Source organism: Acanthopagrus latus, chromosome 22 (assembly GCF_904848185.1).
Source record: "Acanthopagrus latus isolate v.2019 chromosome 22, fAcaLat1.1, whole genome shotgun sequence".
NCBI classification, from domain to species: Eukaryota; Metazoa; Chordata; class Actinopteri; order Spariformes; family Sparidae; genus Acanthopagrus; species Acanthopagrus latus.
In genome coordinates, this window is record NC_051060.1 from 19295357 (window position 1) to 19313811 (window position 18455).

At 43.2% G+C, this 18455-nt stretch overlaps 1 protein-coding gene across 1 annotated transcript; it reads right to left on the minus strand.

The window, feature by feature from the left end:
- Positions 1–391: 391 nt before the first annotated feature.
- On the minus strand, positions 392–17501 carry rnf217 (ring finger protein 217). The gene is made up of 7 exons (XM_037086619.1): positions 16351–17501; positions 10890–11111; positions 10630–10794; positions 9659–9756; positions 9201–9304; positions 7334–7405; positions 392–6605 (listed from the first exon to the last, which is right to left on the minus strand). The coding sequence occupies exons 1-7, from the start codon at positions 17329–17331 to the stop codon at positions 6526–6528; spliced, it is 1722 nt and encodes a 573-aa protein (XP_036942514.1). The 5' UTR covers positions 17332–17501; the 3' UTR covers positions 392–6525.
- Between the last annotated feature and the right edge of the window lie 954 nt (positions 17502–18455).

An 18455-nucleotide genomic window follows, 5' to 3' on the forward strand; every position in this document is an offset into this window, starting at 1 on the left:
ATTGTATTTTTATATTGTATTCTAATAAGAGATAATAAAGCCATTTAATACATGTAAAAAACACTTCCTCTGTGTAATATTAATTAACTTGGTTGTGTCTTCTTCTCCCCTATGACACTGCATCTTAATTAACAGTCATGGCTCTAGAGATTTGCCTCTGGCGGTGCACTAATGACCCCTGCTGACATGAAACTGTAGTTACAACTGTGTCCGCAGACACAGAGGTCAATGTTGCTGCATCAGACAGTGTGACAAATCATTTGTATTCTGTAAACTGTTGAGCATCAAAATATTCAGTAAATCAGAGAGAGAAGCATCAACAGTCCTGCTTCAGATCTGCTACTGATGTCAAATCAGTCAATCAATCAATCAATCAATCAAACCGAGCCACTTTGGCATTTGACCCCAGTTTACTTTATTCTTCATCAGATGAAAACAATAACTGTGCCTGTCCAAGTGAGCAACGATAATATCAGCAGACATGTTTTAACAGTGGCAGCAGGTGGAGGAGTTTGTTACTGGTGCAAACAAGAAGCCCAGTAATCAAGATTATTTCTCTGGATAGAAGACAAACTTCGAACGTTGCCATTTTTCCATAACATCCGTACGTCTAGATGGAGAAAACTCACCCTGATGTTACTGATATCACACCGTAACAATTATCCACAGGCCTCCTGAGTTTAAAATTAACGGCAACACTTGATTTTACAGGCCTGCAAATGTCATGGTAAGCAGGTGGTAATTAAAAAGCAACACCGTTTAACCCCTGAACTTAAAAAATGACCCCAGTGTTGTTTAATAATAACATTCTGATATCGTCCAACAGGCAGTTTGTACACAGTTATTTTCTTTACAACATTTCCAGGAAACTTCCAGCTGGTTTCTGATGAACGTCTGGTGATCGTGACATTTTTATTATCATGCAGTGAGTTGTTGCAGCTTCATTTTCACCAATTTCAATTGGAAGATTCCCGGAAATGTATCAAAGAAATCACCATTTTTTAAAAATGTAATTACTGTTGTGACTGGGAGTGATTTCAAAGAAACTTCCAACATGTTACTTGGTCATTAACCACCTACGTTTCATGACATTTTCAGGACTGTAAAGTGAAGTGTTTCCCTGCTAGACATCTGATTGGTTGAAAAAAAACAAAAAACGACCCATCTTTTTTTGGTTTAATCACTTCCTTCACTGAGCACGTCAGTCCATACCAGCTGTATGTTGGAAACAGGCCTCGCTGTGCTGCTGCTGCTTCCTCGTGATGATCTACAGACTGAGGCGGGTATGAGCCAAAAATAAAGTGACAGTTCAACTTGTGCAAAGGTACAAGAGTATTTGGGACGCAGCTGAAACCCTGTATCATGGAACCTGCAGAACTCAAACAGGTTTTTAAATCTTTAGCTATTAAAACAACATTTTTAGCAGAGAACTTAATATAGATTTAGATTCTGATTGCACTGCACATGGGCGACACCTTTCTTTTACATTAGGAGACCCATGTCATGATCCATCACTGTTTCAGCTTTCAGCTTGTTTTGATTTGGCTGTGAAGGCACTATTGCATATTTATGCCGATATCACTGGGACTGTAGCATAAAACAAAACAAAACAAAAAAATGGCTGGAGGTATCAGTCAGCCGATACACCCGGCAAAAGGAAAGAAATCATTGGCCAAAAAAAAGCAGTAACTGTTTTTGCATGTTCAGCTTTTACCCGAGCAGTTCCTTTAGAGTTCAGATACATGTCAGTGATGGTGTCAGTAATATGTGAGAGCAACAACAACAAAAAACAACAAAGGGATGATGGCAACTCCAAATGGCATCTAAGAACTGAGAGAACTCTGAATGAACACGAAAGAAATCAAATATTATTTGCAGACCGGGACAAACATCGCGCTGTCAGAAACAATTCATCCCGAAATTCAGAGGCCAAACAAGTCTGACAGTAAACCTGCGCTCCTACGAAGCTGCTGTGTGAAGAGAATAATCCGTCATCACAGAGAGGTCGTTTGTTATTTTTCTGGCAATGAGCTGATCAATAGACTGATGGTTTTTCAGCTTTTTTTTTTCAGTGCTAAAGAGAATTCAAGCACAGGTGTTGATCACGTGTCGGTCGTATGTCATTCAAAAATAATATATAAAATAAAAATGCAGCATTTCAACGTGTCAGTGTAGAACTAGCCGAGCAGTTACGCACGAGATGCAAGTGAACAATTGTTAAGTAGATTTTTTCAGTGTTTAAGTCGCCAGTCGCCAGAATGAAACGCCGGCATTGTCCGTTTCTGCAACCAGTGGAGGCGTTACAAGTGTTCGTATGAGTCACATCGTCATTTTTAGAATATGTTTCACATCACCGTCAGATTTCATGAGTATGAGCAGACTTTGATGTGAGGAGGAGGAGGAGGAGGTGATCTGACAGCCGGGACAGGTGACAGACTGCAGTTTGAGATACTGACACCGATTTATCTACTAATATTTTTGATGAGACGTCGGAACATTTTCCAACTGTTGTTCACGGCAACAAAAAACTGATATCTTTTATGAGAAGTCAGGAAAATTTCAAGCCTTCTTCATGGCATCAAAACCTGAAGTTTTTATCGTGATGTCGGGACAATTTCAAGCCATCTCAGAGACAAGAACCAGATATTTCTGATGAGACGTTTGGGACGATTTCCAGCTGCGTTTGTGGTGACAGAAACAAAAACCTCCTCCCGTTCCTAATCAAGTGCTCTTTGTGCATTAAACCTAAGCGGACCATATTTGCAGTGTTGCTGAAAAACTGAACAAAAACAAACATTTTAAATGTGGTTGCAGAGACGCACATTGCCAGCATTACTCTGGTGACTGTGTTGTAACTTACATATTACATCTCCCCGTGTACACTGTTCCCCTTATTAGTCCTGGATTAAACCTCCGACCACTGAGCTGTGTTCATAACACAGCTGAGTCTGGTTAGGAAAGTGCGATGTTTGGATCTCTTTTGACTCATCAGTGTTTTTAAACCTCCTGGAATTAAATATGGTTGCAAAGCAGCTCTGGGCAAAAGCACCGCAAAGCATTTACACTCTGCAGTTTCTGTGTGGAGGGCTCTGGGTACAGTGAACGGAAAACAAACTCCCTGAGCGTGGATTCAAAACCCAGAGTCAGGAACCGACTGAGAGCAGTGTGTGTGTGTGTGTGTGACGGCACATTTTCTGTGCCCTTCAGGAAACAGTTTGTGTTTATTAACTCCCGGATGAGAGCGTTTCAGATCCCTGGGAGAAAAGCCAAGCTCGTGGCACTGCACTGCAAAAATGTCCAACATGCATTAAACTTCAAACCTGCTTTTACTTCATGCCTTAAATCCTGGTTAGTGAAGATTCAGTGTTGAAATGTGCTGTAACACTCGGGATACAATCCACTGGTAACCACTTATAACTCAGCTGTAAGTCTTCGTTTCCTGTGGGGACATTCACCCCTCAACCTTTTATCATTTCATCATCTCCCTCTTACTTAAACATCTCTTATGTGCAGATATCTTGTGCTCACCTTTTTCCTTGAGTCTCTCAATTATATTTCATACAACAACATAAAAAAAACAGTGGTGGGATAAACACACACACAAAAACAATGTGTGACTGATGCTGAAACCGCTTGAACTCGACTGCAGTGTCTTTTTCACATATCACAGCCTCGAAAGCATCCAGTCCGGGGGATTTCTGCGGGCAAACGGCAGCCACGGCTCCAGCATTCATGCGCCCATTTTTCAAAACTCAGGAGAGACAGCAGGGAGGAGAGGATAGGGGGATAAGTGAAGGACAGCAAGCTGGCTGCCGCCAGGTGACGACCTTTAAAGCTCTTGTAAATCTCCTGTTTCCTGGCAGCACTCCAAGCGTGTGCTTTCTTGCAGTAAGTACCAGTGTGAATGAGCAGAGAGGCTGTGTGCGTAGGCTAAAAACCACACGGTCATTATCCCGACTCTCAAGCAGACAGACGTCCTCTCGTCACAGCAAAACACCAGATACAATCCAAACCCTCTGCGTCGATTCTTAAAAACCTGATCGCCAAATAATTAACATCCAAATCTAATCAACCACAGATTCAGTGCAAAGCAACCTGATGACAACCTCTGAGCAACTAACGAGTCATTTCATTATCGATTAATTTGCTGCATTGTCCTTATTAATCGATTAGTTGAGACAAAGGGAGAAAAAAGGTTTAAAAATGCTCAAAGTGACGTCCTCAAATTGCTTCTTTTGTCCAACAGTCGACTCTTCATTTACGATCATAAATTACAAAGACAATCAGCAAATCCTCCAATTTAAGAAGCTGGAACCAGCAAATGTTTGACATTCTTTCTTGAAAAATGACTGAAATGATTAATTATCAAAATAGTTTTAATGATAAACTGACTCATGTTTGCAGCTCTCGAACTTATTTCTTTAAAAAAATCAACACCCTGTTTAACTCTCAGCAAACCACCACCAACTACATTAAAAAAGTCAAATCTGAAATACTTCTCTTTATCTACAGGTACCATTTGCAATAGTACATTCAGTCATTTCCTGTCTGGACTCCACTACACACCAACAGCATCACCACCCAAACCTCAGCAACACACAACCCCTAAAAAACAAATAACAAAAAAAATCTAACAAAGGGACGCGTCCGTCCTGCCACATTCAGCGATTTGTTTTGGCACGATTGCCGCACAGCAGCTCTTTTTCTTTTTTTTCTTTTTTGATGATGCAGACACTGGCATACAGTGTGTGGGCACAGCAGAGACGACCTGCCAGGCGGGGAGGGCGCGAGAGCCACCATCGAGCCGGGCGGGCGGGGAGGAGAGGGACCCAAAGGACAGCGAGGAGGACAGGGACACACAGAAGGAGGAGCTGATGTAAAAACCAGAACAGAAACCAGTGGAGGCTTGCCAGAACTCCACTTGTCGCTTCCAAAATTTCCATGAAGGGTCACTGGGTTGAGTATTTGCAAAGAGGACCCTTTTTAAAAGGGACAGTCCACCCCAAAATCAAAAACTGTTCTCTCTTAGCTGAAGTGCTATGTATCCATTTAGATCATTTTCGTTTGGAACTGCAGTGTTTTAGAGGTATCGACCGCAGAGATGTGATACTTGAATCTACTGACGGACGAGAGGCTCGTGTTTGTGACAGCACAGGAAGTAAACAACAATGGCGGCCTCCTCAGCTGAGCTCAAATGTTCAGCAGGAGCAGATGCTGCTACCCTCTGTGATCGGGTCGTTGATTGTAATTTGGTAGGAAGATCATATTATATGAGACATATTGATTGTATGACACATTCACTCTCCCCATTCATTTAGATAGCAGCTTGGCCTTATCCGCTTGAAATAACTGCACTGGGGTGCTGCCAAGATGGCTACTGAGCAGTAAGTAAGATTTTATCGGAGATCAGGCAGACATCTCTACGGCAAAACTCAGCAACTCACACCAGAACGATCTAGACGGACAGAAAGCACAGGCAGGAAGAACATTTTGGGATTTGGGGACTGTCCCTTTAAAGCTAAGATGTGTGTATGGTCTTTAAAACTAGCCGAAGACCCACGACCAAACTCAACCCTTCTAGCAAACACTTGAGATCCAGCTTAGTCAAGGTTTACCAGGTTAGTGGAGAATAGTTTAGCATCTTTCATCCATCCCTATAACTTCTGTCCTCCCTTACTGTTTAGAACAGCGTGCGCTCATCAAGCACTTCAAACCGGCGGGGGACTTTTTAAATCCAATGAAAAACTGAGTTCCCAGCAGAGGAAGATGAACAACGTCTCGCTGTGCGTTGCACCTGTAAGAGCTTATTTTTTTTTTTTTTACATCATGGCTTGTTTCCATCTTGCACCTGTCAACTGCAGCACATCAGTGCAAAAGTTCAGCAAGAAAAAATTCCTCAATTCCTCTTCGTTCTCTCCAAGCAGTCAGTGTTCATAACTTCCTGTATCCACTGCGAAACATTTACAAACCTATAATAGTATGTGATCACATCGAGGCTAACCAACCGGCTCCGATCAACACATTCTCACAAGTGTAAACAAAAAACTGCATACGTTCTCCTGAAAGATAGCTGGATAGTTTGTTAAATGTGTGAAAAGCTGCAAATGTACACTGCCGAAGCTTCCTGCAAATGTGCCGGCCAGCAAGAAAAAGTCCCCTCTGGTTAGAATATCTGTGGAACCTAGTCGAGATTTAAAGGATTCAAACACTTTATGAGACAGTGTTTTGCTCCAGAAGTCACCGGTTCTTGCTCGAATATCCCGATAAAAGCATTACTTTCGCAGCAGTGTTCCCGACGTGATGACGTGCGTGGTCCGTCCAGGCATCGCTCTATTGGTTTATGTACTTCCCTAATTGCCGGTGTTAATTCCGCCATGTTCCGCTCTCAGACTTTTTTTTTTTTCGCGATGACTCAGGCTGCCGCGCGCTCGTCCCTGAGGAGATGTGTGGGCGTCGTCTTCCGAGCTTTGTGTGTGTGTGTGCGTGTGTTTGTGTGTGTGGTCTGGATGAGGTGCAGGGCCGGTTTCAGATCCAGCGTCCGGAGCCCTGTGTGCGCTGCTTCTTCCTCCTCTTACAGACGTAGTAGACCGGGAACACGACCAAACCTGCACACAGGAAGAGGAGGAGACGGTTGTAGAGATAACAGTGGAGGAATGATGGATTAAAGGTGCGCTACGTGTTTTTTTTGTTTTTTTTAAATTCCCTTTAAAGCTAACTATCACCGCTCCTAATGATCCTAATGATAATTTTTGCGAAACTACCACAGGCACTGATTAATTTTCTACATGGGTTTGATTGGATTATTCCATCCTACAGCACACTGCTAACAGATTTGGCATTATGTGAAAATTAATTGAGCAGGAAAAAAAAAGAGAGAATCGGAGAAGAGGCGGCAGCACATAAGCGCCGATTCTAGTAACGACAAAAATAAATATGAATCTGCCATCACGGCACGTTAGCCCGCAGCGGATCATCTGTCAGACATACAGACACGGGGAAGAGATTAACACTAATTACAGTTCAGCCGAGGCCGATAGTTCACAACACTTGTCTGACGGAGCGCACACAGATTGCAGCTGGATGGACTAAAATGTAGCTTCGGGAAGTAAAGTGACAGCAAGGAGAGAGCGATAATCTGGATGTGGAACAGTTTAGTTCTTTAGCGCGCCGCAGCACATCATGGTCACGCATGCTAATGTACTGGCATGTTTGTTCGGAGGCAAATATCTGCAATATGGTCGAACCAATTTAGCCGTTATCTGTTTACCGCTCTCTCTGGAGCTTCAATCCTGATTAACGTGCACGTGTGTGTTCATGCGTGTAATTATGTTACCTATCACCAGGGCGAGAGCTCCGAATACCACGACCAGCAAAATGACCACTGGAGCTATCAGCACCTTGGTGGCTGCAGAGAGCGGGAAAAAAAAGGCAGAGAGAGAGAGAGAGAAAAAGAGAGGAGCAGAATAATAATCATTAATAATGAATAAATGTCAGACAGAGGAGAAATAGTCTGATTTAAAATCAATGTGTTGTTTTGCAACATTTGCAACGTTTAAATTTTAATGCATCCTTGCAGAATATTTAAGGCGCTTGTCCACCAGTGTGTCAGTGTGACTGTGGAGGACTGAATCCTGGATCATCATCCAAAGAAATCAACTCAATCTGCAGTAAAATGTCTCTTATTACACGCTAAATCTGCGCCGCAAGCAGCCCGTAGCATGAAGACAGTGATGAGAGCTGTAATGGGTAAAAGGTTCTTGTTAGGGACAAATTGGCCCCCAGTTCAACAGGCACCATGCTGGTATAACTAGCTGTAGCTGTCATGGAGAGCTGAGTCAAACAAATCTACCAGAGGAGCTCAGCCTCCTGGAGGCTCGCTACTGCACATGTCTGATAGCTGTGAATGGATAATTATAACTAACATGACATGTCTTCCTTTCACACTTCATTATGGAGCTCTCTCGCGTGGCCTTAAATGTGGAAGGGTTCACTGCCGCTGCTCTCGAGGTGAATTCGTGTCCGTCACAGGCGAGTCGCGGCTGTTTGCTCTCAATAGGAGTCTCAACGGGCCATTAGGCAATGTAGAAACATTTGCTGCTATTTCTCTCTTTAATCTACAATTATAATCCGCGGCTGAGTGCAACACGGTAAAGCTGATTTACTTCGGGTCACAAGCATTCTGCGCAGCACAGGAAAATCACTTAGTTAAAAGGGGCTCTATGTCACAATTTGTAGCAATTTTACATGTTTTATTCACTGTTTTATTGCAACATGATGTTGGTTATTGCTGCTGGACTTTCTCTGTGAAGGACTCGGGTCTGGACTTTTTCTCTGTAGCTAATGTTAGTTCAGAAATGGCGTCCGCTAACATGAATTAACGTTCCAAAGAGTCCCTTTAAGCAGATTTACAGAAAATAATGCAGGTGGAGGAAATGTGGGAATACTAGACCTCTGAACTGTTTATCAGCACCAATAGTTTATTACCTAATAGGAGCATTGGCAAATCAGTGCCCAGTGACACCGACACAGTGACTGTGAATGTGTTGCTGTAAAAAGATTCCTGATTATATGCAAAACAAGTCTAAAGCTGCCATGCTAGCACCTCTTTAAGGTTGGACTTCTTAGGCTAATTTCTAGCATGCTAACTTTACTAATTAGCAATAAACCCAAAGTACATCAGCGCCTGATAAGAATGTTATTAGTTTTGCAAAGCTTTTCACATGAACTGAAGTACTGGACTTAAATCAGAAGGATTCATCCTCTGGGTGCCATGAATGTCAAAGGAATCCTGTAAATTATTTTCTCAATTGATTGATTTGTTTTTTTTTTCATCAATAAAATGTAACAAAATGTTGATCAGTATTTCCAAGATGAAAACCTCAAATATCTTGTTTTGTCAACAACCAAAAGATATTTAGTTTATTGTCATAAAAATATTCATATTTAAGAATCAGAAAATTCAAAACAGATTTATCCGTTATTAGGATTAGTTGCCTATTAATTTAATAGTTGACAACTAATAGATTTGTTACTGCAGCTCTACTCTGGTGGACAAACTGGCCGACATTTCCTTGCACAGAGCCGTGCTGCTCACGGTGGCTTCAAGGTCCACAAACAACTTAAGTTATCATGTTACTCATCAATTAAGAAAAGTACAGATTCAGGATTCTTATTCTGGAAACACAAACACACAAACTTACCACAGACAGACCCTCTAATTAACCGTCTCAGATGAGGTTTGTCTGGTAGATAGCGATACTTGCATCCAAACACACTGAGGTTGGACGTGTGGTCCCCGAAAAACCTGACAACAGAAATGTTCAGACTACATCAGACCAGATCTCACAGAGAGGGATGGAGAAGAGTGTTGTATTTTGAAACCGTTTCAACACCTTCTAAAAAAAAAAATCAATAACACATGTAAAAGCTGCACTTTCGCGCTCTCGCGCTGAGATGCAGTTGTTGTGCAAAAATGTTGTGCCCACAACGTTATGTCAGTTTTTGTTCCCCCCATGGTATCAAACACGGCACCGAGTCTCCAAATGTTTCAAAGTATTTTATCAAAGTTCTGAAATTTGGTATTTTGACAACACTAATGGAGAATGCAGCCGGAGAGAATACATTTTTAAAAAGTTACAAAACACTAAAAGAGTCCAACCTTAGGTGACGGTAGCGCTCTCCACAGCGGTAACAGAAGTTAGTGTTGCACTGTGTACATGTCATATGGTCACATCCCTCCGTACGCTGGATATGGATCTACAGAGGCAAAAGAAAGAGGAAGAGAGAAGGAAAAACTGAGGAGAGTTGTCTGTTTTCTACCTTGCTCTATACATTATTTAATATACTGATAAAAAAGTCAGACACATCGTCGCAAAGGTCAGAAATTCTTTCACTCCTTTAGCTTCGGACATAATCTGAATACATAATTTTGTTCTTGAACCTTTTCAGCTCAGTTTATTGTAAGACGGGTACAATTTACTGGTCTTGCCTCGGTACACTTAATAGATTTTTGCTTTGCAGCCTTATAATAAACTGGGCAGTGGTGTTTAGTTGTTCTCAGTCTCTCTTTGTTTCCAGCTACAACACAACACAGCACGACAGCAGTTTGTTGGCTTCACGGTCAAAAAGGACCCTCTCTTCTGATTCCAGAGCAGATATTAAGAGACGTGGAGCATCAGCGTGACAAACACAGATGGAAAGTGTTTTGCTGCTCTGAGCAAACAGTTCCCATAAACTGGTAATTAGCCTAATCCATGTCTTGCTCTAGTCATCCTCTGACAGTCAAATTAGATATTGTGTAGACTAACTTAGACCAGGCTCGTTTTATGACCGTGAGAGTGAGTCCACCAGATTTGTGCAGCAGAGACAACACTGTTTGTCTTCCAATATGTCCGATGTCTCGGCGTCTCTGTTCTGCTGCTTCACATGCACTTTAAACTCGGGCCTCCACCTAGTTCTCTACAGCTCTCCATCCATCATCTCTGCTTGCTCTTGTGCTTCTTAATCTCCATTGATTTATTCATCCACAATCATTTCATCCTTCATCAGTCAAACCTCTTTTCCATTTACACACACCCGACTCACACGTATTCGTCCATCCATGATGTATTCAGAAAGCACAGTTCCTACCTTGCACTGCGGACATTTCTGGGCATTTCTTTGGCCGTGCTCTATGACACTAGCCCAGCTTCGTAACAGCTTGTCGCCTTTCCTGTAGTCGCGACATTTGAGCCCATTGTGCCACGGAGCGTGGCATTTAAAGCACCACACAAACTGGCAATTGCTACACTGGATCTAGAGACGAGACAGAGTGTAGTTACTATCAAATGCATCTGTAAATATTTCAACAGATGGCTACTTATGTTTTGGAGCCTTCTCTTTGTTCTTACCTTGTACTTATGCTCCGACCGGGTGGGGTGGTGCTCCTTCAGAGAGGTGAACTGGCTGCACTGGGGGCAGGGTTTGGTGCTCGAGTCCAGCTGGCTCAGCTCCAGAAAGTATCGATACTTTGCCACGTCATCATTGGCTAAATGGGAAATCACCATCCCCTCCTCCAGGTAGCCGCTGCACTCTGGGATCGGACAGCTGATGTAAGGTTTGGCTACTCGCACCTGGGGAACGTAACAGACAAGAGGGCATATTACTGCAGGAAAACCAGATTGAAGGATATTAAAAAGGTGTAATTTGTAAGAAATGGCCAGATTCAGACTGCTCCAAGAGGGAGCAGCATCACTGCTTACTGCTGCTCACTACAGTGGTGCAGCTATGAGTGGCCCTATTAGCTAATGAAAGTTTGCCCACACCACAACCTCAGATGATTGGGGGGAGTCACAGCAGGCAACAGGGCTCAGTCAACCCATCTCCCATTGAACACAGCTCGATACCAGACTGGGACTAAACAAAACCTCTAAGACCGACAGTTTGACAGTTTGAGAACAGTTGATAGAGTAAGGAGGCGATTTACAGCAACTTTGACTCCGGGGACAACACGACACGGCAGTCTGGGACGGGAGAAGCAGGAGAGAGTCAGGCATCATCAGGGGATGAAAACAGCTTGTAGAGCCGGATTATTTTCACATCCTGAATTTAGGATTTATTTTCACCAAACCAGAGGTAAATGACAGTTGTTGGGAGTTTTATTTGGTTATGTTAAGTTCGAATTATGTGTGTTTTACGAAGACTTAATGATGCAAACAAACTCGTCTTAGTTTGAATGAAGAGAGAAACTTGTACAATCGGAAAGTGTATGGTTGGTTCATGTTAGCTGGTTAGCATGCTAACTTCATAGACTTCTCTACAACACAGAACATTGTTGCCTTTGACATAAGGTCAACACCATTTCTTCACACTCTGGTGATAATGTAAGTTCATTTTTTAAATGTTTCAATCTAACATTTTAGCCATATCCTCACAACTGCCGCTTTAAAATCATATACATTAACATATATGTTATGCAACACCATCTGCTCCACAGTGTGTTTACTGGACCTGTCTACTGTGGGTCTCTTTGTTATTGTGGTGGCCTGTCTGGGCCAGATCTACATGTGGAATATGTTCACGTCATGGATGGGAAATTGTAAATAATTAACCAATGAATAGAGAGAGTAAGAGGTAGATGAATGGAGGGCTTAAGGAGGCAGCGGAGAGAGTGGAAGTTAATGTGTATTAAAGCACACAAGCACACACATTAGTCTGTCCAGATCAGGTGACGTAAACCACGTGGACCTCATCCACACAGTGACTGGCTTCAGGGCCTGGCATTGTTACTACCTGCGCACAGGACAGAAGTGATGCTCTCGCTCTAGGATGCACCATTTCATAATCTAACTACACTTTGTTACATAACAACACACATTTTTCAGTTCACAGCTGGGCTCAACAAAAAAAACAAAGCAATACTATTGTGTGTTCGGACATCATCCAACCTGAAGTGGAATAGAGAAGCCTACAGAGACACTAAGTTCACCTCTTTTCTTTTCAACATATAACTTTCTCTTCTGTATTTATTTCCTCCCAGGGCATCCCTTCTTCTCTAGTTCCTTCTCTCTCTCTCTTCCTCATTTCATGATCTCCCTCTACCCATACTTTAAGCCCATCAAAGCCGGCAAGACCTGCTGCACTGACACTTGATAAGGCAGTCTGTGTGTTTTTTGAGGGAGTGTGTGAAATGACAGCGGACAGAAAACAAAGAACAATGGCTTCAGCCACTGATGGTGTTACACCCAACATCCCCTACAGCACGTGCACACACACACACACACACACACACACACACACACACACACACACACACACACACACACACACACACACACACACACACACACGGACTAAAAGCCTATTGCATGATTATGAAAATGTATCCTCTGCAGGGATGAGAGCTGATGTGTTGTTGCCACGACAATAAAGCTGTGATGACCACTGCCAGACTGGTTGGACGGGTTTGGACTGCTGCCACTGAGTCTTTCACGTAGACATGTCACAGTATTGTGTGGTGATAACGTGGCTGACATTGGCCAACTTAAAGTCATGTAAAAGATTAAAACAGTAAAACAATGAAGCTAACAGTGACTGTATGGGCAGAGGTGACTATAAGCTTGGTCAAGGCTGGACTCATTACAACGCTGTGTATTCATGCAATGAGAAAATGGATTTGATCACTCGACTGCCAATTAACCACAGTCAGTTTAAACCCCCACATGCTGCAATTAAGAGTCCTTAAAAACTAGTTACCAAGCAAGCAGAGAAGTTGATATAATTATCTGTAAGTGTATAAGCAATTGAAATGACACTTGCTTGCTTAAAATAGTGATGGATAAACAGTTAAAATAATTAGCTATAATGTTGAAATAGCTTAAAGTAGGTTAATTTTTTAACTACAAATAGGAATAGTTATCTAAATGTAACCAAAATATATCAAAGTATCGGATAAGCAATTCAACGCATCAGCTTCATGAGCTGAAATAGCTTAAAGTGGTGGACAAGCAATTAAATGTGTTAGCTACAAAAAGGACTAGCAGTTAAAATAGTTAGCTTAAAGTAATACGCAAATTTATTTAATAGTTTGAAAACAGTAATGGATAAACAATGAAACAGGTTACCTACAGGTAAACTAAACGGTTTGATTCGTTAGCTTAAAGTAATGGAAAAGCAGTTAAATGTGTTAGCTACAAGAAGGATAAACAGTTTAACTATTAAGCTAAAACAGTATACAATGTAACAGTTTGATAAGTTTGTTAAGTAGTGGATAAATGGCTACATTTGTTAGCTACAAGAAGAATAAACAGCTGAAATAAGAAGCTAACTTGAATAAAATAAACAATTAAAATATTAAGCTAAAAGTAATAGATATGATTAAATTGCAACAGGTAGAATAAACTGTTTCGATAATAAGATTCAAATTATGAAAAAGCTGTTAAATGACACATAAAATAAAAACATTGACGATCTTGTTGTATGAGAAAATAATAGTTTAAGTTTGTAGTTTTGTTTCATACGTTTATAATCCATTCATAAAACCATGTCTGCGTCAGTAAAGGGGTTCTTGACTTGGACTATGATGCAGTGAAGCTTGTTTTCCATGTAAAGGCAGAATAAAGTCAGAGATTTCCACTTAAAACGCGCCTGCAACCCGATTAATAATTTTCAAAATAAGTCCAACAAGAATGGCTTGATTTGAAGAGGCTGGTTTAATCCCTTGCACAGGAACACAGTGAGCACCGCACCAGTGTCATCCAGTCGCCGGCTGCATCCGTCCATCCACCCGGCCTGCATTCTCAACATATAACGCCTCTGGGCAAAGTGCTGAGTCTCCTGCAGTCCATCTATGACCACATGCTCCAATCTCTCTGACATAGTGTTTACTCCATGTACCGAAGGTTAACACCAAGCACGCACGCTGAAGTAAGTTTGTGGTACATTAACAGTAAAATATTCCACCTACACAGGATAGTTTACACGACCCTTATCTCATCCTCGCCGTGCTTATCGGAGAGTACGCTCGTCTCTGTGTTTGGATGATTATTCAAGCCTTGTTATCAAAGCAAGATAATTGCAGATAAATAGTAGTCGTGATGACTGATAAAAAAAACTGTTTTATCTAAACAGAGTAAAGCAGATTATAGCAACAGTAGCAAGGAGCAAAGATCCCAACTCCTCTGGCACAAGTTCAGGAACAAGGCACTTAAAGAAAAGGAAAAAATCCATTCTGAAACACTTTGGCTCTGTTAGAGAGCAGTGACTGGAAATCTGCCTTTCATCGCTGAGTCTTTATTTTCATGGCAGCTACACTGGATGGATGGAAGTAAATATTTCATTCATCTATTATTCATTTTTCTTGATTTAGAAGTGTAAATCCTCACCGGGAATCGATCGGCAGAAAGTCTTATAAACCATGAAGAGAGAATGAACTGTAGTCACATGACTAGCTGAGTCGCTGTTGTGACCTGATTCAGCCGACATACTTAAAAAAAAAAGACTTTGCTATTGTGCGTCTCTCTCCATGCACACCTAAAACATGCCGCTGGGACGCTCTGATACATTTTTTTCGCATGAGCAAAAGGTACGTTTGGACGTCAACGAACAATACAGAAAAAGACGAGGCGAGTGGAGGGACTGTGGCTGCACTAATCATTAGTGGTGTGACAAAATGTTGATTCAGCAACTTGCTTCCTCTCGCGATACGATCATCGATACACTGGCACCAAATATAGATAGATTTTTTAAATACATGAAGGTTCCTTAAACAAACTTTCCTACCAATAAGACTACAATTCATGACTTCACAGTGTTTGTAAAGCCACTGAGCTAAGACTGCGAATGTTTTTTTTAATCAACTTTATTCCCACTCTTCATGATACCAACTGCAAATTATAGATGCACCTTCCAGTTCGTCCTGTCACTAAACCGGAGCCGCCATTTTTCCACAGTTACAGGAAACAAATCCGCTTTCTCGGGAGCGACTGATGTAGCAAATCATTCATTCGTGAACATCTAGGATAGTGATTTTATCTCCTGAATCAGATAAAGGATTTTAAGGCGGATCGCAATAAAAACCTCACAATAACTTGAATGTGCAGAATTTTCATTATGGGAATATTCTGGGATCGAGATAATTGTCAATATCCTCACACGAATTACTTTTGACGCACAGTCCGATTTCAGTTCTTCTCACAACATGGTGAATAAATACTTCCACTATTTTTCGCAGTATTTTGTTTTCTGCAGACAAATATATAAGGATGCATCACTCGATGTATTGCGATAAAATCGTTATCGCAGGAACCGTGTCACGAGTTAGTCACACCTAGTCGACACACATCTGAAATCAAACTGTAGATCTGAGGGGGGTGAACTCTCCCTCAAGCACGTGAAACCTGAGAGAATAAAACCAAACAGTGCACAAAGTTGCCTATTGTTGAAAAGCATCCCCGCCTGGGTCGTGATTTTTTTTGTGCAGAATCAAAGTCTGTGACCCAGATTCACAGGGATCACAAGATGAGGTGACCTGGGACACTTCAGGAATAATCACATCATTTCATTTCATGGAAGCTTTTTTTTTTTTTTTTTTTGTCACCCATTTTTAGCGGCTTAATCAAAAAAACACGGAAGTCAGATAAGTAAACCCCAGTGAGGGCCGGGCCCATTTTAATAACAGTTCACAGAATTTCTTGCCTGGAGGTAAAAAAGAAAAAAAAGAAAAGTGTGACAGGGAAGGTTGTGAGTTTGTTCAAGGACACTTCAACCAAGATTGCTTGCCTGACCCAGCACGGCCCGGTTCTGGGACATCCTCACCCTGCTGCACTGCTCACCTCCCCTCCCTCCTCCTCCACCCCCCCCCCCCCCACCAACCTGGGAGCTGACGTAGAGTTTCAGACACTCGTCACACACGGCCTTCCTGCAGCAGGGCAGGGGTGCGATGGATTTCCCTTCCAGGCACACCCGGCAGCTCTGCATCGTTGTCTCTCCACCGGCCTGCGCGTCGGACAGCCCGTGGGCCATGTCCCCGAAAGGGTCCACCAGGTCCTCCAGCGTGTAGAGCGCCGGGTGGGGACTCGAACCCGCTTCCCGTCCCGTCCCCTCGTCCATTTCTGGTGCGTCGGACGTGACCGCCCCATCGTCCGTGATTTCTCTCCGATGGCTGTCGTTGGCGATGCAGTAAACAGTGCAGTAGACGTGCTCCTTAGTGCGGAAGGACCCGCTCAAAGTGTCCGTGTTGCTGTCCCCGCCCCCCCTGTTGGGACACCGTCCTGTGACGGTTATAATCTCAACGGCTTGAACCCCCAAAGTCGTCAAGTCGCTCAGGGTTGGCTCGTTTTCCTCCACCGCGTCGCCCGCCTCACGCTCCGACTTCCCACAGTCGCCGCATTCGCTCCCATAACCGCTCGTCGCGTCGTTATAATCGCCTCCTTCGCGGGTTTCGCGCTCGTCCCCGCACTGCATCCGACTGCCCGTGTTCAGCCGCAGGGAGGGAGACTTTGACACCCCGAAATTCCTCCTCAAAATCTCGACAGCGCTCGCCCTCCTCTTCTCTCCTCCACCTCCACCTCCGCCGTTGCAGTTGTTGTTGTTGTTGCCCTTCGCATCCTTCTCCTCCTCCTCGCCGCTCCCCTCCTCCGGCTCCCTCTCACCTCCGTCCGGGGTCAGCAACCCGGAGTCGGGTCCAAAATCTCTGACCGACCGCTCAACTTTGCCGTCCGTGAAGGAAGTTTCAGTCTGCAGGTTGCGGGACAGTTTCACCCTCCCCTCCTCGAAGCTGCCGATAAAGCTCGGCATTTTGCAGGCGTCAGCTATCGGTCCGTCATCTTCCATCCCCGAGACGGCTCTCCCCATTTAGCGAGCGGTTCTCTGTCCCGCACGGTCCCCCCTCCGCCTGCCTGCCTGCCTCTTATCCAACTCCTACTACCAAAACAAAACAAAGCAGCGCAGCTCGGTCGCTTCCGGGTGTCGTCGTCAGCGCGGAGGAGAGCAGCGATAGGCCGACGGGAGGCCTAGCAGACGTGACGTCACAGTGCGCCCGCGGCGTCACTGTAGCAGGTGGCCAAAGTACAGAGAGGTGGTCCAGGTGGGCAGCAGCTGGCTCCGGGGGCCATCTTTACTGTGTGTGTCAGCTGGTTTGAGCTGAACTGAGAGGTACATGGTGGATCCTGCTGTATCACTTAAAGGTGCAGTATGTAGGAATTTAAGCTAAAAACACTCAAAGTGATTCGTTAATGTGAGGTTGTATGAGGTACTTCACCCAAGCGGTAGATGAAAGTCAGCAAGGAGTTGTTTTAAGTCTAAAAATATTAAATAAAAGTGTCTCCATACAGCTAACACTTTTAGCCTAGCAGCTAGCTACGAGTTTCCTGGGGAGGTCACCAGGAGAGCAACTGGGGTAATGATTATGGGTGGCTGTGGTGTGTTGTTATTGGAAGGTCGCTGGTTCGATTCCCCTGGTCTGCATGTTGAAGTGTCCTTTGGCAAGATACTGAACCCCAAAACTGCTCCTGATGTGCTGGTCGGCACCTTGCATGGCAGCCATCGGCATCAGTGTATGTATGAATTCCTGCAAGTCACTTGGTACATAAGCGTCTGATAAACGCACCAAATGTAAATGTAACTCAATGAGTATCATAAAACGGACTCACTGGCAGCACTTTCAGCTAAGTGGGCTTCACAATAACAATAGTGTTGGTAGTATCCAGTCAATATAGTCGCTAACGTCAATCTGCATGAATGAATGATAACGATGTATCAGTCACTCTAAAAATGAGGAATAGCGTCTTGTTATCATGTAAAACATTGATTCTGGTCAGGTGACATGACAAGCTGAACTTAGGTGGACTGATGTAAATGTTTTTTTCAAAATGATTTGGACCGTATGACCCAATTTATATTTTCCCCATTGTTATTTTTTTCCATTTCAAAACAAGTCCCCATCTACTGCAATTGTCTAGGAGAATGCTGCAACGCCG

Bases quoted from the DNA above. Each gene is read 5' to 3' on its own strand.
- rnf217 (XM_037086619.1), bottom strand. From the start codon at position 17,331: ATGGGGAGAGCCGTCTCGGGGATGGAAGATGACGGACCGATAGCTGAC. The intron at 10,795-10,889 runs GTAAGAACAAAG...TCTCGTCTCTAG, and splicing joins GGTCGGAGCATAAGTACAAG to ATCCAGTGTAGCAATTGCCA. The intron at 9,757-10,629 runs GTAGGAACTGTG...TTGCCTCTGTAG, and splicing joins AGAAATGTCCGCAGTGCAAG to ATCCATATCCAGCGTACGGA.